Source organism: Malassezia restricta, chromosome VII, assembly GCF_003290485.1.
Source record: "Malassezia restricta chromosome VII, complete sequence".
Classification (NCBI taxonomy): domain Eukaryota; kingdom Fungi; phylum Basidiomycota; class Malasseziomycetes; order Malasseziales; family Malasseziaceae; genus Malassezia; species Malassezia restricta.
This window is the reverse complement of record NC_040199.1, coordinates 314,275-338,966: the sequence shown is the minus strand read 5'-3', so window position 1 is coordinate 338,966 and position 24,692 is coordinate 314,275. Positions and strand designations below refer to the sequence as shown.

General features: G+C 60.0%; 17 protein-coding genes across 17 annotated transcripts; 9 read left to right on the top strand and 8 right to left on the bottom strand.

The window, feature by feature from the left end:
* Nucleotides 1-52: 52 nt before the first annotated feature.
* Nucleotides 53-1,753, top strand: MRET_3989 (establishment of cell polarity; the record flags this gene model as incomplete). Its single annotated transcript, XM_027630616.1, has 1 exon — nt 53-1,753. One exon carries the CDS (start codon nt 53-55, stop codon nt 1,751-1,753), a length of 1,701 nt encoding a protein of 566 aa, XP_027486467.1.
* A 279-nt stretch (nt 1,754-2,032) lies between these two features.
* Nucleotides 2,033-4,561, top strand: MRET_3988 (uncharacterized protein; the record flags this gene model as incomplete). The annotated part of the gene is made up of 1 exon (XM_027630615.1): nt 2,033-4,561. The coding sequence occupies one exon, from the start codon at nt 2,033-2,035 to the stop codon at nt 4,559-4,561; it is 2,529 nt and encodes an 842-aa protein (XP_027486468.1).
* A 78-nt stretch (nt 4,562-4,639) lies between these two features.
* On the top strand, nt 4,640-6,844 carry MRET_3987 (tuftelin-interacting protein 11; the record flags this gene model as incomplete). The annotated part of the gene is made up of 1 exon (XM_027630614.1): nt 4,640-6,844. The coding sequence occupies one exon, from the start codon at nt 4,640-4,642 to the stop codon at nt 6,842-6,844; it is 2,205 nt and encodes a 734-aa protein (XP_027486427.1).
* Nucleotides 6,845-6,860: 16 nt separating this feature from the next.
* MRET_3986 (cyclin) lies at nt 6,861-7,829 on the bottom strand (the record flags this gene model as incomplete). Its single annotated transcript, XM_027630613.1, has 1 exon — nt 6,861-7,829. The coding sequence occupies one exon, from the start codon at nt 7,827-7,829 to the stop codon at nt 6,861-6,863; it is 969 nt and encodes a 322-aa protein (XP_027486428.1).
* Nucleotides 7,830-7,903: 74 nt separating this feature from the next.
* Nucleotides 7,904-9,940, bottom strand: MRET_3985 (acetolactate synthase I/II/III large subunit; the record flags this gene model as incomplete). The annotated part of the gene is made up of 1 exon (XM_027630612.1): nt 7,904-9,940. The coding sequence occupies one exon, from the start codon at nt 9,938-9,940 to the stop codon at nt 7,904-7,906; it is 2,037 nt and encodes a 678-aa protein (XP_027486472.1).
* A 189-nt stretch (nt 9,941-10,129) lies between these two features.
* On the bottom strand, nt 10,130-10,472 carry MRET_3984 (uncharacterized protein; the record flags this gene model as incomplete). Its single annotated transcript, XM_027630611.1, has 2 exons — nt 10,130-10,240; nt 10,275-10,472. The coding sequence occupies 2 exons, from the start codon at nt 10,470-10,472 to the stop codon at nt 10,130-10,132; spliced, it is 309 nt and encodes a 102-aa protein (XP_027486473.1).
* A 174-nt stretch (nt 10,473-10,646) lies between these two features.
* On the top strand, nt 10,647-10,988 carry MRET_3983 (uncharacterized protein; the record flags this gene model as incomplete). The annotated part of the gene is made up of 1 exon (XM_027630610.1): nt 10,647-10,988. The coding sequence occupies one exon, from the start codon at nt 10,647-10,649 to the stop codon at nt 10,986-10,988; it is 342 nt and encodes a 113-aa protein (XP_027486471.1).
* A 2-nt stretch (nt 10,989-10,990) lies between these two features.
* On the bottom strand, nt 10,991-11,524 carry MRET_3982 (ankyrin repeat domain protein; the record flags this gene model as incomplete). Its single annotated transcript, XM_027630609.1, has 2 exons — nt 10,991-11,025; nt 11,053-11,524. 2 exons carry the CDS (start codon nt 11,522-11,524, stop codon nt 10,991-10,993), a joined length of 507 nt encoding a protein of 168 aa, XP_027486228.1.
* A 107-nt stretch (nt 11,525-11,631) lies between these two features.
* MRET_3981 (U3 small nucleolar RNA-associated protein 22) lies at nt 11,632-15,228 on the top strand (the record flags this gene model as incomplete). Its single annotated transcript, XM_027630608.1, has 1 exon — nt 11,632-15,228. The coding sequence occupies one exon, from the start codon at nt 11,632-11,634 to the stop codon at nt 15,226-15,228; it is 3,597 nt and encodes a 1,198-aa protein (XP_027486469.1).
* MRET_3980 (uncharacterized protein) lies at nt 15,229-15,927 on the bottom strand (the record flags this gene model as incomplete). The annotated part of the gene is made up of 1 exon (XM_027630607.1): nt 15,229-15,927. One exon carries the CDS (start codon nt 15,925-15,927, stop codon nt 15,229-15,231), a length of 699 nt encoding a protein of 232 aa, XP_027486470.1.
* Nucleotides 15,928-16,007: 80 nt separating this feature from the next.
* MRET_3979 (golgi phosphoprotein 3) lies at nt 16,008-17,162 on the top strand (the record flags this gene model as incomplete). The annotated part of the gene is made up of 1 exon (XM_027630606.1): nt 16,008-17,162. The coding sequence occupies one exon, from the start codon at nt 16,008-16,010 to the stop codon at nt 17,160-17,162; it is 1,155 nt and encodes a 384-aa protein (XP_027486217.1).
* Nucleotides 17,163-17,171: 9 nt separating this feature from the next.
* On the bottom strand, nt 17,172-17,513 carry MRET_3978 (component of the endoplasmic reticulum- associated degradation (ERAD) pathway; the record flags this gene model as incomplete). Its single annotated transcript, XM_027630605.1, has 1 exon — nt 17,172-17,513. One exon carries the CDS (start codon nt 17,511-17,513, stop codon nt 17,172-17,174), a length of 342 nt encoding a protein of 113 aa, XP_027486216.1.
* Nucleotides 17,514-17,557: 44 nt separating this feature from the next.
* MRET_3977 (AN1-like zinc finger protein) lies at nt 17,558-17,980 on the top strand (the record flags this gene model as incomplete). The annotated part of the gene is made up of 1 exon (XM_027630604.1): nt 17,558-17,980. The coding sequence occupies one exon, from the start codon at nt 17,558-17,560 to the stop codon at nt 17,978-17,980; it is 423 nt and encodes a 140-aa protein (XP_027486211.1).
* Nucleotide 17,981: 1 nt separating this feature from the next.
* MRET_3976 (GRAM domain protein) lies at nt 17,982-20,519 on the bottom strand (the record flags this gene model as incomplete). The annotated part of the gene is made up of 1 exon (XM_027630603.1): nt 17,982-20,519. The coding sequence occupies one exon, from the start codon at nt 20,517-20,519 to the stop codon at nt 17,982-17,984; it is 2,538 nt and encodes an 845-aa protein (XP_027486210.1).
* Nucleotides 20,520-20,679: 160 nt separating this feature from the next.
* On the top strand, nt 20,680-22,620 carry MRET_3975 (ATP-dependent RNA helicase DDX55/SPB4; the record flags this gene model as incomplete). Its single annotated transcript, XM_027630602.1, has 1 exon — nt 20,680-22,620. One exon carries the CDS (start codon nt 20,680-20,682, stop codon nt 22,618-22,620), a length of 1,941 nt encoding a protein of 646 aa, XP_027486209.1.
* A 22-nt stretch (nt 22,621-22,642) lies between these two features.
* MRET_3974 (ribose-phosphate pyrophosphokinase) lies at nt 22,643-23,827 on the bottom strand (the record flags this gene model as incomplete). The annotated part of the gene is made up of 1 exon (XM_027630601.1): nt 22,643-23,827. One exon carries the CDS (start codon nt 23,825-23,827, stop codon nt 22,643-22,645), a length of 1,185 nt encoding a protein of 394 aa, XP_027486208.1.
* A 179-nt stretch (nt 23,828-24,006) lies between these two features.
* MRET_3973 (serine/arginine repetitive matrix protein 1) lies at nt 24,007-24,675 on the top strand (the record flags this gene model as incomplete). Its single annotated transcript, XM_027630600.1, has 1 exon — nt 24,007-24,675. The coding sequence occupies one exon, from the start codon at nt 24,007-24,009 to the stop codon at nt 24,673-24,675; it is 669 nt and encodes a 222-aa protein (XP_027486215.1).
* Between the last annotated feature and the right edge of the window lie 17 nt (nt 24,676-24,692).

The window sequence follows — 24,692 nt, the reverse complement described above, 5'->3', positions numbered from 1 at the left end:
GCGGGCGCCAGCGCAGCGGCGCCATGCCCTGCGCACGCCGCCTGTCCCCTCCATGAAGAGGCCCTCGGCGCACGACGAGTGCCAGTTTTGTGTGCTGGCCACGTTTCACTCTGACAATGGCGCCGTGCTCGAGCGCAGTGTGCCGACGCATACAGGCCTCGCCGAGCAGGCACTCGCCGAGCAGATGATCCCAGACGGCCTGCACGATCAGGACGAAGACTGGACCGTGCTCATTCGGCCCGTCGCGCACTTGGCGCTGCCACACATCCCACGTCGCCCGGCTCACGTCCAGTCCAAACTACCTTACGCCCACGGCCACGAGGCAGGCGACTGCATCTACATCCTCAGCTTGGCCCGCACCATGAGGCGCGAAGAGGAGCCACGCGGCGCTTGCCTCGTGGCCATCGCCCTCGCTACCATGCACCCGCACCTCTCGATCTTCCAGCCCGTGCTCGTGCTCGCAATGGACGCCTACATGGCGACGCGTGATGCGTCGGTCGTCGAGCAGCTGTACGATGCCGTCAACACGCTGCACTGGCAGTCGCTTCCGTGCCTGAGCTACTCGGAAAAGATGCGCATGCGCGGCGACTCGGCCCTGCACGCCCTGTATCACCCGCCCCCCGCGCTCATGGACGCGCACACGTCGCTGTCAGCGGACCACGCCGCTTCCGCCCCGCGGCAGACACGGCGCCACTCGTCATTGGGACTCACGCGCCGCTCCCGCGCGCGCTACACCATATCTCCGCCTCAGCACGCGCGTCCACAGTTTCTCGGGTATGCTACCTGCTTGCAGTTCGGCTCGACTTGCTTGCCCATTCACATCCCACTGCACGTGTTCCCCGAAGAGATCGGCGAGTACTCGCTGTCGAACCTGTTCGCCACCTTTGGCCACGCCAAACTGCTGTCGCGCACGCAGCATCCTCACCTGCACTCCAATGGCATACACACGCACCCCATGACACTGCTCTTCAACGCCCTCGTCACACACAAGCGCGTCCTGTTCGTGGCATACCATGCGCCAGCCAAGGTCGTGGTCGATCATGTGCTCGCCGCCTGTGCGTTCGTCAGTGGATGCGGCGCCGTTCTGCGCGGCTTCGTGGCCTCAGCCATGCCCTATGCCACGCTCGTCAACATCGATGCCCTCTCCCATCAGCGCGGCTTTATCGTCGGTACAAAGCACCCCCGACTCGCGGAGCTGGGCCTCTGGGACGTCTTGTGCCACTGTGAAGCACAAAGTATCACCGTGTCGCCCCACCTATCGCCTCCGCGGCCCCTGCCTCCTTTCCTCGATACGCGCCATCCAGCACGACCCTCGCTGCGACACACTCTTCGGTCCATGCCCGAATGCATGCTCGGCGACGAACGCCCTCATGCACCGGACGTCCTGTTCATGCAGCGCCTGACGAGGGCCCTCCAGCAGCATGCGAGCGAGCCCTTCTTGCGCTACTGGTGCCAAAGGTACGTGCGCGACTTTGTCGCTCTGGCCACGCGGCACGAGCAGACCTTCTATGGCTCGTCGCTGTTCCAGCCCACAATCCACCTATCGCATGATGCACGCGATACCTACATGCTCCGATGCCACGCCCTGCGGATCGAAGGCTGGCGCGGCACACCCAGTTACCGCTCCTTTCTATGGGATATGTCGCACTTGTACGGCCAAGCATCCCGCACAGCTGCCTCATTCTGCCTGGCTCATAGCAGCAGTGGCACGGCTCTCCGTGTTGATAGCTCGGCGCCCTCGACGCCCCGATGACGCGCGCCTCACTTGCGTGGCACGCCGCTCTGCCGACTCGCCTCGAGCGCGCGCCACGAGGACGTCGAGGCCTGCCGTTTTTGGCAAGTATATCACGTGACATGTACGAACAGCGGCCGCACCGACGCTGGACGACGGCGCAAAAGAGAGCGAACGGGGCGCGAAGCAAGCGACGACGCTGTGGCTGGGTAGTGGCACGGCCCCTGCATCACGACTCGTCCCGTAACTACGTGGACCAAGACGTAACGAAAGCGTGAGCACATCGTCCCGCTGAACTGGATGCGCCGATCATCCGTCCTATCTCTTCCGTCGGCAGCCCACGACACCGGCCCCCCTCCTGTTCTGACGGCTTCGCCCGCGCCTGCCCGCGAAGGTCTTTCTTTCGTGTCCGATACGCCCAGTCAGTCTTTCGCCTCTTTTCGCACACAACGATCCCACCAAACGAGCATCACATCCCCACAAATGCACAGTCCACACACCCACAGTGGCGCGGCCGACGATGCGGATGCGTCGTTCGCCAAAGACGGCACGCGGCCTTCGTATCTCGACGTATCAGCGCTATCCCCACGCGAATTCGATGTGTACACGCGCTGGGCTTCGCGTATCAAGCCGGCACATTCCCGTCGCCAGGGCTTTTTGGACGAGCATGCGGCTGTCAAGTTTTTGCGCTGTGAATTAGGCATCTCCGTGGATCATGAAGTACAAATCTTGTCGCTCTTCGAGCGACTCCCGCTCGGTATCAAGTACGGGCACTTTTATGCTATGCTACGCCTGGCAGCCTGGGCCCAACGAGGCCACGCTATCACGCGCGATCTGCTATTCGTGCAGACGGAGCCTGCCGAAAGTCGCCGACGGCGCCGTGGACGGCCATCAAGCACCTTGACGGCCGCGCCGATGGCCGATGCCGACATGACGCCCATGGTGACGGCCATGCCCGTCTCTCTCGAAGTGCCCAAAGCCCCACCACGCCAACTCCCCGATGATCATGAGCTGGTGCGACATCCCAGCGGGTCCGACTTGGACCACGGAAAAGTGGTGTATAGCCCACCTGAATCGCACCTCGTGCGCCCGATGCCCGTCGTGGCGCGACCGGCCACGAACAAGGCGCCGCCGCTGGACGACGCGGACGCACAGCGGCCTGAGCGCCCCCCCTTGATGACCGAATCACATCCGCTGCTCCGCCCATCCGCACCGATGCCCCTGGCTCAGCAAGTAAGTCCTCTCATCCAGGCTAGCTTGAACGCCCGCAGCCAATTCAAAAAGGCTTCGCGCACGTCTCGACCCAAGACCTTCACTGTCTTGTCTAGCTCCAGTGGCCAATTCCAGCGTGACAAGCCGCATTTGCTCAATGGAGAGGAAATCTCGCCTCATGCTCTCTCGCCTGACACCAAGCGGCGCTCCACGTCAGCGACCAAGCTCTCGTCCCTGATTGCGTCGCAGGATTTCAAGCCTGGCACGCCGCCACTGCGTGCTGGTATGTCTGGTCAGACTATCGCACCCAAGCCGTCGTATTTTGGCCGCGAGCGTGGCGTGCTTCCCGCTTGGCTTCGCGAGCAGTATGAAGAAGGCAATGTGCTGTATCCACCGCCTGACCCAGCTGATCCCTCTGTCACGAGTGTGTACGATGCCCTGGACAACAAGGCACACAATACCATGAATGGGAGCGAACGCGCGGCAGCGAGTATCAACCGCCACACACCCTTCTTCCCGCCTCACCGGCGTGATCTCGAGCGTGCTGAGCTTACGACGCTGAGTGCGAATGGACCGGCGCAGTACAAGAAACTCAACGAAGAGACGTCTGTCGGCAAGCGCACATCGAATGACTCGCTCACGCAGGAACGTGGTGCGAAGCTGCTCGGCAGTCGCTCGAAGAGCACACTGAATACCAAGGGACGTCGCTTAGAGCATAGTCCCAGCCAGAACTGGGGCACCCAGCTTGAGTCAGGCACCTATGCTGGATTCAAGTCGACGCCTTCTTCGCGCGATCTGCGTCTGCAGCCGCTCGCGCGTGTCTCGGCCAAGAGGTCGTTCCAAATTCGGCCTACACAAGAGTTCCAGCCCATCTTGGCACCTCTGCCTACGGAGACGGCGGTGCACCATGCGCAGGAATCGACAGGCGATACAGACAACAGGCCTCCAGCTCCACTCCGTACACAGGACGATTTGCGTACGGAGTGGCTGCTCCGCGCCCATGATCTTCCTCCGCGTCTTACACGATCTCACTCGCTGAATATGCGTCAGCCAGAGGTGCACCGCTTCAAGCTCCAGGGAGATGCGACACGTTCGCAGCTGACGTATAAGCACGAGCGTAAGCCGAGCGGATCCATGGCATTTGGGACGCCCATGGCTCGTCGTGTATCGCAGAAACACATGACCTCACATGACGAGTCAAGTGCTGAGCGCGCTTCACGCCCTCTACCACAGGCTCCCGACGCGCCGCATGAATCCAAGCCTGAGGCTGCCGTGCCTTACAAGCCTCGCCATGCAAGTGCTGCGAAACTCAATGCCGTGATTCGAAAGCACGAGGAAGACGAGGCTCGTCAAAAGGAGTCCAGCGCACCGCAAGAGGCGATGACAATGGATCATGCCAAGGACGACGAGCCCCACGAGACGAAGGAGGAGCCAAACGTGCCCCCAGAGCCTCCGGCACGCAGGGAGTCGGAAGAGCCCTCGACGGCCGACGATCCCCCCACGCCCGGAGATCTGAATCAGCACGAGGAAGAAAGTCCGCCTTCCCAGCCTCCTGCTGATCCCGTCGAGACGAGCACGACAAAAGAGGCAGCACCTCTCTCTGATCGCGAGTCGTGACCGGCCTTTTGTACAGATATAGACCTCCAACCCCTGACTCGCATTAGTCAGCTATCCTCCCTCCCTCGACGACGCGTCATGGCACGGCGCAAGTCGATGTACATGGACGAGGGCACAGACTCGGATGACTCGGCAGCATCCGATGAACATACCAGCGTGCGCCAAGCGCCGTCCTTTGTTCCTTCGACGACAGCTCATGTGCAGACGGAGGAAGAACAGACGATTGAGCGCCGAGCGTTCGGTGCTGGGCTGGGTGCTCAACCAGAGAGCATGGACATCGAATCTGCGCCTCGTGCCGGACTGGGAGCGACGCCCGTGCCCAAGACGGCTGGTCCTGCACTGTCACGCACATCCGGCTCAGGCGGATTCGATCCCGCTGCCTTGATGCGGCAAATGGGATGGACGGGCGGTGGTCTCGGCAAGGATGGGTCAGGTATCGTTGATCCTATCCAAGTCAAGATGCGCCCTAGTCGCGCCGGCGTTGCCTTCGGCGGAAAAGAGACACTCAAAGCGCAGGCAGCTGAGCCGGAGCAGGTCCAAGAGGCGCCGCCCAAGGTATGGAAACGCCGCGAAAAGAAACCCCGGGTGGTGTACCGCACCTATGACGAGATTCTCGCGCAAGCGGCTGACCAGCCTGTCCCCATTCTCGATGCGACAGGGGCGGAAATCCAGGCCGCCTCGCTATCAGAGGCTCTTGCCCGGCATCCCGTGCCGACAAGTGCGCATGAATCACTTCCAGAGCTGCGGCACAACATGTCGCTCTTGTGTGACGGGACCAAGGAGAAGCTTGGCAAACTCGCACGCCATGCAGCAGGCCTTGGTGAGCGAATGCATATCTTGGAACGCTCGCTGGCAACGGCGCATGCACAAACCTCGCATTACGAGCAGGAACGATCAAGCTTGGCGTCGGTCCTCGAGACCGTCGCCGCTTTACAGCATGCATCTCATGCGTGCTTGTCTTTATCAGAGCTCGTTCCGGCTATGGAGCAGGTGGCTGCATTGCCTCGAGACACGATTCAGCGATATGGACTGGACGAGGCCATGGCCGGTGCGCTGGTCCCAGCGCTTAAGCACATGACCTCGCAATGGGACCCGTTACGAGAGCCCCATGCTGGGACTCGCGAGCTGTCTCTGTGGATACCCATTCTTCTCACCACAAGCACGGAGGCAGAGCGGCCCATGACCCCGTACGAAAGTGTCATGTGGAACATCTGGATGCCGGCGGCTCGTCAGGCCCTCGTCAATGCATGGGACGTGTATGATGCAGCGCCAGCCGTGGCGTTTATCGAGGCCTGGCGCGATCTCTTGCCGCCGTTCATGCTGGACAATGTGTTTGATCAGCTTCTTCTTCCCAAACTCGAACGCGCTGTTCAGACATGGACGCCGCGCGCCGATGTGCCTATGCACGTATTTGTGCTGCCATGGCTCACGCTCAGTGAGGCGCGAATGGCATCCGTTGTGAGCGAGACGCGTCGAAAGTGGCGGAGCGTGCTGAGTGCTTGGCATGTGTCGCAAGGCATCCCAGCCCACCTTGAGGCATGGCGCGGTATCTACTCCACGAAAGAATGGGACGCCTTGCTGCTCGAGCGGATTGTGCCGTCGATCTCGAGAGCCTTGCGGACACAGTTCCGCGTCGATCCGAGCCAACAAGACATGCAAGTGCTGGAGCAGGTCCTGGCATGGGCCGGTGTGCTGCGTGACAGTGTTCTGAGTCGCTTGCTGCACGTTGAGCTCGGCACGCCATGGCTCCAGGTCTTGCACGCATGGATCACGCAGCCTGATGCAGATCTGCGCGAGATTGCCGCATGGCACGAGTTCTGGCGTAGCTGGTTCCCGCCTCATGTGGCAAGGTTGCCAGGTCTGTCGCACATGTTCATGCAAGGTCTGCGGCACATCAATGCCGCCCTGGACCGTGGCGCAGATCGTGTACACATGCCTGCGCCGGTAGTGGCAGCATTGCATTCGCGCACAGAAAGTGCGCCGGCGCCGACCAAGCCACGGCATGCTCCACCCACCTTGGAAGAGGTGTCGTTCCGCCACGTCATTGAGGAGCGCGCCGTCGAAGCTGACTTGTTCGTCCGCTCGCTCAATACACTCGAGCCTGCGACGGGCATGGCACTCCTGCGCATCTCGCACCACATGGATGGCAAGGTCGGCACGACGTTTTACCTGGATGACGATGTCATTTTTGTCGCGCCACAGAAGCAGCGCTCAGCCGAGGGCCAGCGACTCGAATACGAGCCCGTCTCTTTGGCCGAGTTGCTCGAGCGCGCTGCTGCATAGAATACATATACCCAAGCTATGATGATGCCGTCGTGGGTGGTGGCTGAGGAGCTGAGCGGCTGCTAGACACGCGCTGCAGGGGCAGATGGAAGTCGTACACGTCCTTTTCGATCGCTTGCATGGCGTCGCGTGCCTCGTCTAGATCCACGTCAAATACATCGAGCCAGTCAAAATAGTCGTCACCCTCGTCGTCTGGGCGGCGTGGCGCATCCGAGGGCCGAGCTGCATAGTACATGGCTGGGTCCACGTTGCGTTCAGTACATGCCTTGAGAAAAGCGCCCGATGCCAAGACTGGAGCGTCAAAGAACAAGCACGTCGGGTCACGGAACGCGTCATTCAGGATGGTCCAGGCGAGACGCGCGAGAGGCGTCTCGACCTCGAGAGTCCGTGCAGCACGCACAAGCAGCTCGTGCGGCTGCGGCACGACCAGGTCGAAGCAGAGTGTCGTGAGGAGGGCCTCTTCATGCAGTATGATGCAGTCGCGCCACTTGGCAAACTCGTGCGACCCATGATTCGCGCGGAAAGACCGGTCCGCCCACCGCATCTGGCCTTCCGGCGACTTGTCGAGCGATGCCATGACAGCATCGACAACGGACGATAGCTTCCGCAGGCTCTCTTCGGCCTTGCACGCGAGAAAGACACAGGCGGCTGCCACCTCGTAATGCGACCAACCGCTACCAGCGCGATTGACCTGCAGCGGCCGCCGCATGAAGAAGCGGTGAAAAAAAGTCGCAGCAGCCACCATGACATGCTGTCCCACTTGCAAGAACTCCCCCATCTTGTATATGAGGTGCACGCCCTTGCCTCGTAGGATACGCTCCTGTTCAGAGGTCATGGTTTGGGCTGTATGCTTGACCATCGCCGACGACGACTCGGTATCCGCAGGCGCAGGCAGTTCGTACGTACCCGTGACACTAGGCGTATACTGCAGGTCATCTCGCGAAAACAGCCACTGCGTAGCGGCCACGTCCGCCGACATGGTCATGGTGGAGACCGGCGAGGAAGACGTCTCGGTCGTGTGGGGAATTATGCACAGGCGGTCGAGGTCGTACATTTACACTACATGGGGTCTCGCGGCGGAGGCGGAGCAAACGACGGGTGCAGCACTTGCTCCTCCAGCGACTTGCCGGCTGGCACCATGGGATAGACGTGCTCCGTCTTGACCACGCGTGCCTCGAGCAAGATGGGCCTGTTGTTGTCGTATTCGATGAATTCCTTCATCTTGGCCGGCAGCTCGTCAAGCGAGTCGCAGCGCAGGGCCTTGACACCCATCGACTCGGCTAGCTTCACAAAGTCGGGGTTGTGCATCTCTGTGTGCGAGTAGCGGCGATCGTAGAACAGGTCTTGCCACTGGAGCACCATGCCCTGGAACTCGTTGTTGAGAAGCAGCACCTTGACACCAATGCTGTACTGGGAGGCCGTGGCCAGCTCCATGGCGGTCATACTGAAACTCGCATCGCCGTCCACATCAACCACCAAGCCGTCTGGCCTGGCTACCTTGGCACCGATAGCGGACGGCAGACCAAAGCCCATCGTGCCCAAGCCACCCGACGATATCCACGATCGTGGGTGTGTCCAGCGGAAGTGCTGCGCAGCCCACATTTGGTGCTGACCCACGCCCGCCGTCACGATTACCCGGTCCTTGTGCGATTGCACGGCAACGTCGAGGGCCTCGATTACCTCCTGCGGCTTCATCAGCTCCCGGTTCTCCGGCTTCGAGGGCTCGTAGGTGAAGGGGTAGCGCTTCTTCCACACCTGAATCTGCTCCAGCCACTCGCTGCGGTCGGGCGGCGACGCGATGTAGGGCATCGTGCGGCGCAGATTCTCCGTCACATCGCCCTCAACGGCGCATGTGGCCTGCACGACCTTGTTGATGTTCTTGGGCATGATATCAAAGTGGATAATGCCACCCCGACCCTCAGCAGCAGCAGCATCAGCCATGGGCGCAAACTTGTCAACACGGCCCGTCACACGATCGTCGAAACGGGCTCCGAGCGCAATAATAAGGTCGGCACTCTGCATCGCCAAGTTCGCATAAGCCGAGCCGTGCATACCCAGCATGTGCAGACTCAGGGGATGCTCCTCATCAAACGCGCCAAGCGCATGCAGCGTGGTGGTCACAGGAATGTTGTGCGAGATGGCCAGCTCGCGCAGCAGCGTCGGACCATCCTCGTGCGACAAGACACCGTGACCTGCGTAGATGATGGGACGGCGAGCGATCGAGATCAGGCGCGCCGCATGTTCAATCTCTGACTGGATATCAGCAGGCGTCAGCATGCCGCCGAGACGAGACTTGCGCTGCATAGCCGTCTCACGGCTGGGCATCTCAGACAGCTCAGGGCTCGTCCACGAGTATGGGATGGGGTGCTTCAAAACAGACGCAGTCACGTCCTTCGGAAGATCCACTAGCACAGGACCTCGGCGTCCACTCATAGCGATTTTAAAAGCCTCGTTGATGCGACGAGGCAGCTCGGCCACGTCTTTCACCATGACGTTCCATTTTGTGCAGCTGCGGCTAATACCGACGACATCAGCCTCTTGAAACGCATCAGAGCCGATCGCCGACGTAGCTACTTGCCCGCAAAACACAACGAGAGGCACGCCATCGCTCATGGCATCCTGCATGGGCGTGATGACATTCGTAGCACCTGGTCCGGACGTGACCAGTACTACGCCTGGCACACCTCTGACGCGAGCAAAGCCTTCAGCCATGTGACCTGCACCATCCTCGCGGCGAGGCAGCACGAAATCAAAGTTTTTCGACTGGTAAATGGCATCGAATACGGGCAGGATAGCACCGCCGGGGTAGCCAAACACGGTGTGCACCTTGTGACGAAGCATCATTTCGTGAAAAATTTGACCACCAGACATCCCGATAAAAGTGTGGTCGAGCTCCTCAGGCCGATAGCTCAGCAGCTGTGAGGGCGACTTGCGCACGGATTGAAACGAGGGCGCCGGCTCTGGCCGAGCCTTTTGGGCCACAGGAGAGGAGGTATACAGCTTTCGTGTCCGCACAGGCACAGCACAGCGAGGTGCACTTCGACTGTGCTGGATCGCAGAGCGCATAGCGCTCATGCGGCTCGCATACATCCGCATGCTGACGGCAGTGACAATGGTCGATAGGGGAAGAGGCCTTCTCCGCCCGTGAAACACGACGAAGCAATGACTCAGGTGCGGAGAATCACGTGATATGATGGAGAGGCTGAACGACACCGTCGGCGCTCCGCGCCCAGGTCGGCGCGACAGGGGGTGGAAGGGGTGGGCCGACGTGCCACCTATATGCGACTAGGGAACAGACGTGTGCTGGAGAAGCAAATGGAACGCCTCATCCAGGTCGCCGCCTGCTTTCACTAACGCAGCCTCTGCGACTTCAGGCTCTACGAGCAGCTCGGATGTCTGGTGGTAAGCACACGGAACACAGGGCACATACCAAGCTTGTGACGTCGCTACCTTTGACCTTGACACCTTTGTGCCTGTCTTTCATTTCATCTGATACGCCCGCAGGCTCGTGGAAACAGAGGGATTGGATATTGGCTTCCATGCGTCCACGCTCAAATGTGGCGCCATTTGCATCAAAGTCGGCCCATTCTTGAATGACCTCTGCTTTTGATGATGCGTTGCGACTCATGAGGTGCTGTCGAAGGCGCTCAGGGAGCAAGGGACCAAGTATACACGAAGCGTGACACGCACCCAAAACGCTCAAGGGGGTTCCAAGGCAACGAGCCCCTGCATGCCTCCACAAGAAAAAAGCCACGACGCCGCCTGTGCCACGGTGGAGCTTCCCTCGTCACGACGCCTTGCCATGGCACGCCACACGCGTATTGCGCCTCGCAAGAAGAAGGAAAAGGAGGCTGAAGTGAAGGTGGATGAGCACAATCGGTTGAGAATGCTACTGTGGATCCTGATGGCCACCACGGTGGTACTGATCGCGCAGCAAGTGTACCGTTACTGGCATAGGGTCCCGACACCGCCACCGACGTCAGACGAGCAGTACCTTCCTGTGCAATTCGATGAGCAGGGTGAGATGGATATGGGGACCATGGAGCGCATGCTCGATATTCTGTACAAGCGGCCGAATGACATGGAAGGCTATGAAAGTATGGAGGCGGAGCCAGGGTCCTACCGATTCCGGAAGCAGGCGTAAGATTACTCGGATACCTCGCCTTCGATGTCGCCATCGTCTGAGTGTGAGTCGTTGTAATACATACCGTAGGCAATATCATCTGCACCGAGGGCATTCTCGGCTTGGGTCATGGTGAGCATTTGAATGAGCTCCTTGCCAAGCGGTGTCTCGGCACGCGCACCCACAATCAGATCGACTGGACGCAATCCTGCCCGGTTCAGCGTCGTGGTCGTGGCGCCGGCGTCAAGCAGCTGCTGTACAAGCCAGTTGCGAGCTGCTTCATTTTCCACCTTGCATGCCACATGCAGGGGCGCATCGCCCTCAATGCGGTTCTGAGCGTCCACGTCGATTTCCTGCTCGAGGATGGCATCCAAGACGTGGGTAGACATGTTTTCGCATGCATAGTGCAATACGGTATTCCCCAATCCATCCACACAGTTGATGTCGTATGGCATAGGAGGCTGTGCATTCAGCACAGAATTGAGCATCTCGAGATGGTCCGTTCTGGCCGCATGGAGCAGGATCTTGTTGGCATTCGCACCTGCGTCGTCCGTCATGGCCCCAGTCCACCCCGGCTGGGAGACAGGCTCGACGAGTACGCTTGCTTATGTCATCCTATACGACAAGGGCAAAGCAGCGACAAAATTTTCTTCCCATCTCAACGATGCCTGGCGCACACAAGTTCCAGCGCACGGAACGGGGCGCTGAGCCCGTTGAGGACATGGAGATGTACTCGGATGAGGATCTCGAGGGTGGTTTTGAGGATGTCGAGGACGCGGAGGACGACGTTGTCGACGCCGAGCCAGATGACGTCACCGAGCGCGTGCCGTCGACGTCTTCCCACTATGCGATTCCGTCGAACGAAGAGATTCACGGACTCAAAGAAACGAGCGACTTGTACATGAACAATGTGTTTAAGCTACAGCTGGATGAAATGCGCAAGCACATGCCACCGTCCGCGACACATAAGCCTGCGATGGATGACTTTTTGCGGCATGTGCAGCAGTGCCTCGTTGCGATCGAGGCTGTAGAGCCACAGCCTCTTAGTGCGGCCATACGAGCGCTGGAGCGACGCGTAGGATGTCGTGTGCATGTGCCATTCGCCGAGCCCGTGCCGCGCGGCGATCCTGCCTATGCCATTGGGTTCGAGGCGCCCCGTACTCTCCATCTCGTGGGCAGTTGGCCCCTCCAGACGGCTGTGCGGCGTCCGGGCGATATGGATGTGGATGTCGAGGCTGTGATGCCCTCGACGCTGTTTCAGGAAAAGGACACGCTGAATGCGCGCTACTTTACGAAGCGTGCCTTTTATCTCGCTGTGCTGGCCGCGCACCTTCGGCAGGAAAAGCACGACGTTTCCTACGCCTTCGTGGGTGGCGATCGGCGCCGTGCGTGCGTGGTGCTGCGCCCCAAGGCCCTTTCCAAGCTACGCGCCGTCGTACGTATTCATCTTGCGCACGAGCCGGGCCTCTTTCCCGTGGCGCGCCTGGCGCCGGATCGCAATAATCTGCGTGGCGCGGCTGTCGGTGCGTCAGAGCAAGATACGCATGCGCTGCCCCCGACACCGATGTACAATACATGTATCGCAGCTGACTCGCTCCGCCTCGCGCATCTCGTGTACCTGAACGCCACGTCGGAGATGTGTGCTGGGTTCCGTGAGGCCTGTCAGCTGCTCAAGATTTGGGCGGCACAGCGGGGATTTGGTGCGCTTCTCTTGCATGGAGATGCGAAGCATGTTGCACGCCGCACGCTCGCAGGCACGGACGATGCACGCTTTGTGCTGAGCATGCTCCTTGCTCACTTGCTGCACGGTGACCCGAAGGGGTCTTGGACCCGCACGTCCAAGTTGTCAGCTGGCATGTCGAGTGTGCAGCTGTTTCGCGGTGTGCTCGAGTTTCTGGCGCGGCACTCGTTCTCTACACCGGTGTGGATGAAGGCGCAGCCGCGCTTTGGCCTGGCCGCGTCTGATCATGCGCCTGCCGCGTTTGCTGTATGTGAGCGCGTCCTTGTCGAGCCGAGTGGCTGTGTGAATTTGCTGGCACACTGGCCTGCGTCGTCCGTGGATATGCTGCAGCACGAGGCCATGCAGTCCATGCATATGCTGAGTGACGGCGACGATCATTTTGCGGACCTGTTTCTTGTGCCGCACGATGTCCCGCTGCAGCGCTTTGATGAGGTGGCGACGCTGCGTCTCGTCAAGACGACGACACCGGCCGTTCCGTGCATGGATGCGGGCCACGCCGCCCTGTGGGCCGTGCATCGGACATTGCAGGTATCCGCTCAGGCCCTGGGCCAACGAGCGTGGTGCGTCGCGATATGCACGCCCACGAGCGTGATCCACCCGATCGACGAGCCCTTGGATCAGCCGCCGGTGGTCGAATTGGGCGTGGGTCTGCGGGCCGAGCATGCATGGCACCAGGTCGAGCACGGCCCCCCGCCGGAGTCGGACGACGCGCCGACGTTCCGCGCGTTTTGGGGCGACGTGGCGGAGCTGCGTCGATTCCGTGACGGGCGTGTGCTAGAGAGTGTCGTGTGGCCTGTGGCCTCGTTGGCGCAGCGCTATGCACTGCCTCGGCGCATCCTGCGTCATGCGCTCACGTACCATGTGTGTGCGAAGCGGATCCGCTTTGCGGGCGATGCGCTGGCGACGGGGTACACGGACATACCGGGGGCGCTCGCTTCGCGCGCCTACGCACAGGACCCGGGCGTGCATGGCTTCCAGCTCGTGCAGTCCGCCTATGATACCTTGGCGCGCGAGCTGCGCGCGATGGATGAGCTGCCGCTCTCGGTGATCGGTGTCTCGCCCACGAGTGCGGCGCTGCGGCACATGAGTGTGTTTGCGCCGGGCCCTATCCGCCTCGCCGAGCTCGGCCATGATGTGCCGGACGTCGCATCGTACCTGCCCGTGCACGACGTCCTGATCACGCTCGAGAGCTCGGGTCAATGGCCCGACGACCTCGCGGCCATTCAGGCCATGAAGGCGGCGCTGTATGAGCGCATGGCCGACGTGCTTTCACGCCGTATACCCGGCGCCTATGCCCGTGTCGCGTACGATGACGACATGGCCAAGGACCGTGAGGCCATCCACGATCATGTGGCGCTGCAGCTCGTGCTGCCCGCCGGCTTTGCGTTCAGCCTCCGCATCCACCACGACCGTGAACAGGTGCTGCTGCACCGCCTGCTCAGCGACGCGCATGTGCGTCCACGCGCGCAAGCGGCTCTCACCCGCTATGACACACGATTCGTGCATGCGCCCGCGCACCACGCGGCTCTCTCGGCCCTCCAGGACCGGCATGCGGCGCTCGCACCGACCGTGCGCCTCGTCCGCCGCTGGTTTGGCGCCCAGCTCCTCTTGGGTCACGTGGGACCAGAAACGCTGGATCTCTTGTGTGCCGCGGTCTTTTTGACGAATGCGCATGCGGTGCCTGCGACGGGCCTGCATGGTTTTGTGCGTGTGCTCACGCTGCTCGCGCACTGGGACTGGCGCGAGGTGCCGCTCCTGCTCCCGCTGGAAAACGCGACGCGGCTCGCGCACCAGCGCAAGGCAGCTCTGTCGGACGGCGGCGTGAGTGCGCTGCCGAGCGAGCGCGCGCCGACCTTCCCGGCTGCACAGCGAGCGGATGCCGAGCAGCATTTCCGTGCGATGCGTGCGCGCGACCCGGCGTACCGGCACTATACGTGGGTCGTGGCGACGGAACACGATACCGACGCCAAGGCGTGGATGCATGCGGCGCCCTCGGCCATGGTAGCCGATGGCGTGCGGCAACTGGCGCGTCGCGCGGCGCTGGCCCTCGAGCACGATGCGCTGCATGCGATGCCCGCGCTGTTTGCGCCTGCGTATGACGCCTACGACTTCGTCGTGCACATTCGGCCCAGTGTGCACGTTCGGTACGCCGAGGCTCTGGCGCCCGAGGCACGACACTGGCTCGAGCCGAAGCGCAAGAAGTACGCGAACGACGAAGTGCTGCGTCCGTCCGTGTACGGCAGCGAGCTGCGCCCCGGCTTCGATCCCGTGGGAGCCTTTGTGCGCATGCTCAAGACGCTCTATGGCGATACCTTTACGCTCTTCTACGACGAGTTTGGCGGCACAGCGATCGGCGGTCTGTGGAATGCGGCGTATACCAAGCCACACGCCTTCAAAGTGTGGCTCGCACACTCGGCGCGGCCGCATGCGAAGGACGCCGTGGTGCTGAACAAGCCAGCCATCCTCGCTGAAATCAGGCGGCTCGGCCAAGGCATCGTCGAGCGCATCGATACCATATAGTTACAAGATGTGCGGCGGCGCAAATTCGTCAAAGTCCGGCTCACCGGCGCCCAGCGGCGTGACGGGATCATAGCGTGCGCGCGGCCGATCAAAGAGCGGGTGCTGTGGCCCCATCCACATGCCGTCGCCGCGTGCAGGAAAGAGGCGCGGCGGCTGAAACAGCCCTCCGAACGGGACCGCCGGGCTCGCCGCGAGCGGATCGCGGTCCACGTCACCCAGCGCTGGTACAGGACGGAGCTGCGGCGCGTCGCCCCTTGTACACAGGGGCGCATGGACGCCCTTGACGTCGGTCACTTCGCGAACCTCACTCACGCGCAGCACCTTGTCCCACAGGTCGCGTTCCCACATGCGGACGAGAGCATCCACACGGTCTGGTATATACTCAGAATCGTTGTCCACAAAGTCACTGGTTGGGCACTCAGACAGCGCACAAGGAGATTGAGCGTCAGCAGCATGTGTGCGCGACGCCAGGACCACTGTGTGCGCCGCCAGCCGCACGACCACGAAATGAATGGCATCGTACGTCAGCTCATGCATATCCGGACTTGAACGCCAACGCACCGGCATCGCAGGCGGCGCTACGCCATATTCTACAGCCATCGCATGCACCAGCATAGCCAGCGCATCGAGAGGCGTCCGCACCTCGCCCGCCCGCACGAGCGCCGCGGCCTGCTCCCTCACTCGAGCGGTACGTGCCATGAGGCGAAGGCCTCCACCTTCGCAACACGGCTTCGAGGTGTGTAGGGTTTCTCCACGTGATTCTTTGGACCGCCTCTACCATGTCGTCATCGGGGCTGCTGCAGCGGCGACGCGGCACGCAAGATGCCGACGATGATGCGGACGCGCCAAAGAGGTCGGGAAGTGCCGTATCCACCGTGCAAAAGACGTCCGGATCAGGGTCCGTGTCGAACATTGATCTCCGGACAGGGCATCGCCTCGCATATGATCCGCGCGACTTGACGGACGAGCATGAAGAGCAGAGGTACCCCCGTTTCACGCTCATGGAAGAGGTGCTCCTGCTCGGACTCAAGGACACGCAAGGATACCTCTCGTTCTGGAACGACAAGCTGTCATTTTCTCTGCGCGGGTGCATACTCATGGAGCTCGCTCTCCGCGGCCGCATACGCATCGCAAGTGGCGCCGAGCAAAAACGCAAGGACGTGTCTGAGCGCCATATCGAGCTTGCGAATCCCAAGCTCACAGCCGATCCTCTTCTCGACGAGACGATCCGACACATTCAAAACTCACCGCCCACGAGCGTAGCGGAATGGATGGACCTGCTCAGTGGTGAAACGTGGAATATGATGCGCCTCCATCTCCAACTCAAGCAGGTCCGTGAGCGCTTGTGCAAGTGCCTCGTAGAAAAGGGCGTACTGCGCACAGAGAAGCGCAACTTTTTGCTGTTCGATATGCCGACGCATCCGATCGCTGACATGTCCGTCAAAGACGCCATTCGGCGCAGAGTGCTGGCCTTCACGACGGCACAATCCATTCACCCCGACTCACTATACAAAGATAACAAAAGCGGCCGATCCATATGCATGCCGGCCACCCGCGCCTTGTGCGTTGTCACAGCCGCCCACTGTGGCAACGTGCTCGAAAATGTCCTCCAGCACCTTTCGTTGGGCCTCCAGGAATCGGCTACGGAGCATGTTGAGCACCTCATGGATGAGTTTGCGCAATGGCCCATGGCGCCATCGGCCTATAGCGGTGGTATACCACCACAAGGATCTATGGAGGCCATGGCCGCTGCGCCCATGCGCCCTCCTCAGCTTGTGTCGTCGAGCAAAAAGCAACGAAACAAGGTCGGCGTCAGCATCAACGATCTTGTTCGTATCATGTGCCAAGAGTACGAAGCCGGTGGAACCCCCTCGGCGTACGAAGTTATCGCAGCGGTTCTCTCCGTCTTTGTACAGATGGACGCCATCTTGTAGACATACATGTTACTGTAATTGATACATCGATGAAATGCGGCCACAGTCCTGGCCCTGAATGCACACGTGCGTGTCTCCCACAGCACACCGTTGCTGCTCCCTATACGGACACGGGCATGCATTGGGCGTCTCTACGCACGCGAGTGTATCGCTGCACAAATAGGCGCTGCACTCAGCATGTTGCACACGATCCTGATACCATGTCGCATCTCCCACATTGTGCGCCTCAGGTTCTTCGTCCTGTTCAAAGAAACTGCCAAACCCATCCTGATGGAATAGGTGCTGGAAGAATTGGGCACACGCGGCCCCGCTGCACAGCAGGGCCATCACCCCCACCGCCATCCAGCGCATCGTGGTGAAATGGACCGTTTTCGCTCATCTCCACTCTCTGTCTCATGTCCCTCCTGGACGGCGAGCACTGTGCTCTGCCCACATGCGGCACGCTCTCCTTCCTGCCCATCGCATGCCCGGAATGCAGAGCACAATTCTGTGAAAGGCATGCACAGCCAGAGCAGCATGCATGCGCACAGCCAACACGCATTCCCACTCCGTCTGATACCATGCGCAAGCGATGCGAAATGCTCGGCTGCCCACGCTGGTCCTTGCAGGTCGAGGGAGCAGCTCTCACACACCGTGCACCACGTTGTGAACGGTGCCACGGCCTTTTCTGCATGCATCATCGCTCTGCTATCGCCCACAAATGTACAGCAGCTCCGCCTCCCACAGCTTACCAGCAGCGGCAGGCATCGGCAGCGGCCCGCAGAGCCAAAGCCCAAGCTGTACTATCCCAACATTTCCCATTATACCACCGTAACTAAACTATACATGATTGCCCCCGTTTTTCCTTTTCGATGTTTCTTCGAGCTTCGTCTGCTCGTGAATGTATTCCTGAAGCTCCCTCAACTCAAGCTCGATTTCCTCCGTCACACGCCGTGAATTCGCCAACGTGTCAAGAAGCTGCTGCACCTCGTCTTGCAGTATGACTTTGGCCTGACGCATAGTCAACTGCTTCGGCCTAGCTGTCGAAATAAGCCGATGCGGGTTGTGGGGGTCGCGCATCGCGCCAGGAGCACCCCGGAGATATACCCACACGTGAGAGATAAGCAGCACGATGATCAACGTGGTGAGGACCACCACGGATGTACTCGGCATAGCATTTTGGAGCTGCGAACCAATCGAGTCCGCTCGGTCGCGCGGGTTGGTATTTTCGTTCACAATCTTTTCCACCTTGTGCGCTTTGGACGCTGATGCTCTGCGCTTACCGTATACCTTAGGGTGGTCGATAATGTACTGCCGCACGGAATCCGCAAATGCATGGAAATAGTCCTTTTGCCCGTCCACCGACGCCTTATCAATGACACTCTTGATCATGCTCCGACCCGTCCAGTCGACTGTGCACGTTACGTAGAGCCGAGTGCGCCCGCGTTCGGCCCACGTAAAACAGAGCCGCGTGCGCACGGCAAAGTTGTTTCCACTCGGCACCTCAGGTGTCCGTGTCGTCGTCACAGCCGTGCAAAAGTCGTCAAAGTCAATGTGGAGCTGTTCATCCGTGATCAGGCACTTGGTCTGCTTGGGCCCGATCGGTCCATTGAGAGGCTTGACGTAGGTGACGCTGCGAGTCGCGGTGGCCTCAGGTGATGCATCTTCGCCACTGCGCCATTCTCCTATTTGCACGTCTTGCAGCATCTGGTTATCTTCCAAAAATCTTTTCATAAAATCATCCACAAACATGAGGTCGAATACCTGTTGTGGCGTGGCATTGAACACATCATCCAACACGACATGATCGAGGTGTGCATGCTTCTTTTCGCAGTCACACGTTGTCTCAGCATGTTCTTCATTTTCATTAGGCGCAGAATCACTCATGCTGCTGTCCGATTCTTCGGAGTCCGAGTCGTCCGCACCACCCGACACGCCCGCACCGATGGTGTTCGAATTCCGGATTTTCTTGCGCGCCTTGGACAAGTGTCGCCGGAGTTTTTCCCGTTTAGTCATAATTTTGGAGCCCACATTGGGGAGTTTGTCCGACGTGGAGACGGAGGCGTCGATATCGTCGTCGCTCCCGGCAGCATCGCCGCTAGCTGCATTCTTGGCTTGCTCGCTGTCATGCTCCTCGTTCTCGCTCGCGGCCTCTTCATCTGATTCGTCTGACAGGGCCTTGGCGACCTGCTGCGCAGCCTCGCTTGGGGTAGACATGCGCCAAATGCAGACCAGCATACTGTAGGTGAGGTCACGCGAGACCAAGGAGCTAAATAGATAGCGGGCGTGTAATGTACGCACACTAATAGCATTAGGAATCAGATAGGCCGTGTTTCGCTTTTCGATGGAGACAATCTCAGCAAAGGGCACAACGATCGAGGTGACCCACCCAAAAATATTCGAATGGAAAGCCAAGTGCGCCTCGGACACATACATGCGTCCCTGGATGAGCAAGTCGCGGTTCACGGCACACGTGTATGTCTCGATCAAGTAGTCATCCTCGGGCAAAGTAGGAAACAATGCGTGAAAGTCAGCATTGCGCTTCGAGCTCGCGACAGCAAAGCCCGTGACTTGGCCGCTCATGTCATGGTTCCACTGGGCAGATGCGTCAGGATCAAACGTCGACACAGGGGACGTGAATTGCGGCAATTTTTGAGATCGTCCCTCGTGCGGAAGGAATCCCGCAGCGGCATTGAGACCGGGCATTTCAAGATTCGGGAGCGGTTGATGAAACCCACTTGAATGCGAGAGCTGAGGTGAGGCTATGCCCGGGTGGATGGTCGGTTCAGCCATATTGCCTTCCTGGTCCGTCTCGACGACGCTCCCTTTAGACAGGTCACGGTAGGCACCCGTAGCTGGGTTACTCTTGCAGTGCAGCATGTCGGTCGAGGGCGATGGTGGCCTGGCACCGTGTGGTTCACTCGTGGGTCCCTGCCTAGGCGAAATAAAGACAGGCTCTGTTCCGTCGTATTTGGGGACTTGCGCCGCAGCCTGTTGAGCGTCATTCTTTGAATCAATGTTGAAAGTGGGGTGCCGATGCAAGTCTGGTGTCACGGTACCCACGGAAACGCTCGGGGTCTCCGCAACGCGTGAGTTGCGTGGACTCACATTCTCGAATCCAGCCACTGACACAGGCCGCGGTAATGGGGCGCTCGCAGACGACGACATACTCTCATCACCACTGTGCTTGTTCAGGCTGTGTGACCGAGCTAGATGCAGGCTTGACTCGAGAGTGGATTTGGAGGGCAAATACGGTGCGATCATTTCCTTGTACCCGAATGCCTCATTCGCCAAGGCATGCCGGTTCATCTTGAACTTGGAAGCATGGTGAGACCTCTTTGTAGAGTCACTCCGCTTTGACATAAATGACGGTGTCATCCTGGCACCCTATGTTCGGCGGAGCACTGGCAATACAGGCTCAAGAAAAAAAAGGCGATGGCCGCGTGCAGAATCGCTGCCGTCTTGGGTCTCGACGCCGCACGGCCAATGAGCCTTCTCCACCTGCAGCTTTTTTTCCCTCTTCCTGCACCTTGAGGGCATGTCGACCGAAGCGTCTCCTGCGCCCATGGCGGCGGGAGCCTGGTCCCAGATTCGCCCTGCCTTGTCGACATGGGTTCTTGGCGTGCTTGCCTCCATGAAGTTTGAACAGATGACACCCGTGCAGGCCTCGGCCATCCCTCTGTTTCTCTCTCACAAGGACGTGGTGGCGGAAGCTGTGACGGGCTCGGGGAAGACACTGGCTTTTGTGATCCCCATCCTAGAAATCTTGCAGCGACGTGAAGAAAAGTTGAAGAAGCACGAGCTGGGCGCTGTCATTGTGTGCCCCACGCGCGAATTGGCGCAGCAGACAGCGGGTGTGGTGCAGCAGTTCTTGGATGCCAAGCCAGCCTCGTCTCCCCTGCACGGCATGCAGCTGTGTGTCGGTGGCACCGGCATTTCGCCGGCTGACGACTTTCATGCATTCCGTGAGCACGGCCCAGATCTTCTCATCGGTACCCCGGGACGGATGGAAGAACTACTCAGGCGCCCGGGTGTCAAGACGTCGGAGCTCGAGGTGCTTGTCATGGACGAGGCGGACCGTTTGCTGGACTTGGGATTCACGCCTGTCATCCGTGCGCTCATCAGCCATCTTCCGAAGCAGCGCCGCACCGGCCTGTTTAGCGCGACCATGACAGAAGCGCTCTCTGAGCTGGTTCGCGTAGGCTTGCGGAATCCGGTGCGTGTCGTCGTTAAGGTCGAGTACAAGCAGCGCGGCAAGTCCCAGGATATTCGCATGCCGGCTACGCTCGCCAACTTTTATCATATATCTCGACCCGAGCACAAACTTGCACAACTCCTACGCATTTTGCAGCGCGAGGCACATGGCCAGCAAGGAACGAGCAAATCGATCGTGTACTTTGCGACCTGTGCGCAGGTCAACTATTTGTTTTCGCTACTAGCGCGGTTTGCTCGCCAAAAGCCTGAGGCATTACATGGCCTACGCTTCTTTTCGCTGCACGGCAAGCAAACGCCGAAGCGGCGCACGGCTACGTTCGCGGCATTTGCGCATGCGAATCGCCAGCAAGGAGAGAGTGACGAGGCTGGCGTAGCGGACGCTCGCATGAATGTGCTGCTGTGTACGGATGTGGCTGCTCGCGGCTTGGATCTCCCGGACGTGGACGTCGTGGTGCAGTACGATCCGCCTAGTGACCCCAAGGTGTTCCACCACCGTTGTGGGCGAACTGCGCGCGCAGGCCGCTCAGGACGCGCGATTGTGATGCTGCATGCGGGACGCGAGGAAGGATACGTCGAGTTTTTGCAGATCAAGCAAGTGCTGCTTGGCTCGTACCCGTACATCGAGTCGGATGGCCACGCGGGCACCGAGCCTGAGCACGATGCGCGCGCGCACGAGCTGTTTGCGGCACTTCGGGCTACTGTGCGCGAGGACCGAGCATTGTATGAGCTCGGGCTCCGAGCTTTTGTGAGCTGGGCCAAGGCGTATTCTAAGCACGAAGTCGCCTTTATTTTCCGGCTGACCGACTTGCCCCTCGACGGTATGGCGTGCCAATTTGTGCTTTTGCATCTACCACGCATGCCTGAGCTGCGGACGTGGCAGAGACAAGGCACGCTCTTTACCGACGACGTACCGGATCTGCCGACGTTTGCGTATGCTGACAAGCAGCGCGAAAAGCAGCGGCAGGCGTCCCTGGCTCGACGGGCGGCAGAGCCTGCTGCCCCGCCACGGGCTACGCCGCGCGCCAAATCCGAAGCGTGGAGCGAGCAAAAGCGCCGCAAGGCAACACGCCAGGTGCGGCGCGAAAAGAAGCAGCGAAAGCGGCAGTGGCTGGCGAATCAGGCGGCATCGCAGCCCGAGCCTGACGAGGAGGGAGAGGACGACGACGACGACGACTTTGACGCTGAAGAGCGTGCGGCGAAAAAGCTCAAAAAGGGCACACTGTCACAAGAGGCTTTTGATCATGCGTTTTTCGATAGCTTATGAAAAAGGATACCCACTATTTTCATTAAAACATAATTTCAGCATCTTGACGGAACATGGTCGAAATGCTCTCGCCGTGGTGCGCACGACGAATCGTCTCGCCCATGACGGCCGACATGTCGATGACTTCGATCTTGCCATTGCTCTGCGCCGCCTTTTCCGTGTTGCTAATCGTATTCGTGACCACGAGCTTCTCGATCTGAGTCCGTGCAATCAAGTCAACGGCACGGCCAGAGAGCAGGCCATGCGTCGAAATGGCAAAGATGCGCTTGGCGCCCGCCGCCTCCAGCGTCTTGGACGCCAGAGCCAGCGTGCGGCCCGTATCAATCATGTCGTCCACGAGGATGGCCGTCTTGCCAGTCACATTACCGACAAGCAGCTCCATCTTGGAGTCCACATCGTCTGTCGCCGAGTCGTCACCCGCGGACGCTTTGCGGGCGCCCCCGCTGCGCAAACGGCCACCGCCCTCGTCGGTGATGAACCACTCGCCGCTCTCGCTCAGCGAGTGCACACCATTGGCAACTTCACTCGATGATGTATGGTGCTGCGCCGCAAAGCACAAATCCGCCGAGTCACTCGTCGAAGAGTGGGCTCGGCGATTCCTTTGGTGACGACTGCAGTTGATCAGGGCAAAGTCGATGCTGAGCGAGTCGGCGAGCGACGTCGCACGCTTAGCACCACCCGCATCTGGCGACACAATAATAGCATCGCGCCAGTCTTCCACCTTGTGTCGGATCCAGCGAGCGATGCTGGGCTCGCACGTCAAGTTGTCCACGGGAATGTCGAAGAAGCCCTGGATCTGACTGGCGTGCAGATCCACGGTAATCACATGCTCAGCGCCAGCCACAGTAATCATGTTCGCGATCATCTTGGCCGTGATGGGGACACGGCCTTTGTCCTTCTTCGTTTGACGTGAGTATGGGAACGATGGAATCACAGCCGTGATCCGACGAGCCGATGCCGTCTTGCAGGCCGACAGGATGATGAGCAATTCCACAAGCGAGTCGTTCGGGTCAATGTAGGGCGAATGACCCGACTGGATGACGTACACGTCCTGATCACGCACGGACGAGCCAATGCGCACATCAATCGACTGGTCGGCAAACTTGCGGCATACACACTCTGTCAGCGGCACACCCAGCCGGCGCGACACAAGCTCACCCAGCTCAGGGTGGCTATTTCCCGTAATCAGCTTGATCGAATTCAACATAGCACACGCGCTACACAAGCTCTGCCCCAACTACGCCGGTACAACAGCAGCGCCGAGCAAGGCGGTCGAAAACGACGCCGCTCGTGCCGACACTTTTGTCACCCACTCTCACGTGATCGATGCGTGGTCCCAGCCGCTGGGTCGACCGCCGAGCCGCCGTCGTGCTGGGTTGCCACCGTATGCCGGCGCGCGGCGTGTCGCTGGAGCAAGACTCGCGCTTCTCTGACAAAGATGCGTCATTGATCAAGACGACCAAGTTTCCCGCTGTCTTCAGCGAGCGGGTCGACATGTCCAAAGTGAACGTGTCTGTGATGCGGCCATGGATCGCGACGCGAGTCGAGCAAATGATGGGCTTTGAGGACGATATCCTGGCTGAGCTCATTATGAGCCTGTTAGAGTCTGACAGCCACCCAGATCCACGCAGGATGCAAATCACACTCACAGGCTTCTTGGAAAAGCGCGCAGCACCATTCATGAACGAACTGTGGCGCCTCCTGCTCAGTGCCCAAGCGTCTGTGGGCGGCGTCCCGCGTGCGTTTGTCGAGCAAAAGAAGCGCGAAATGCAAGCTACGCGCGAGGAAAACACACGGGCCATGTCAGAGATGCAACGGCGGCACGGCCGGGACCACAGTGCCGACGATCGACCCAAGTCATCACGCCGATGGGACCGCGGACGTTCACCGATCGAGCGCGATGCGCCTCGAGGCGAGAGCTGGCGTCGCGATCGGCGCGATCAAGGATGGGCTACACGCGCCCACTTTCATCGCGAGCGCGCTGCTGATGCATCACCGGAATACAGCCCGCCGCCGCCCACGCACTACCGACAGCGCTCCCACAGTCCTCGCTAGACACGGTGCCTGTACTA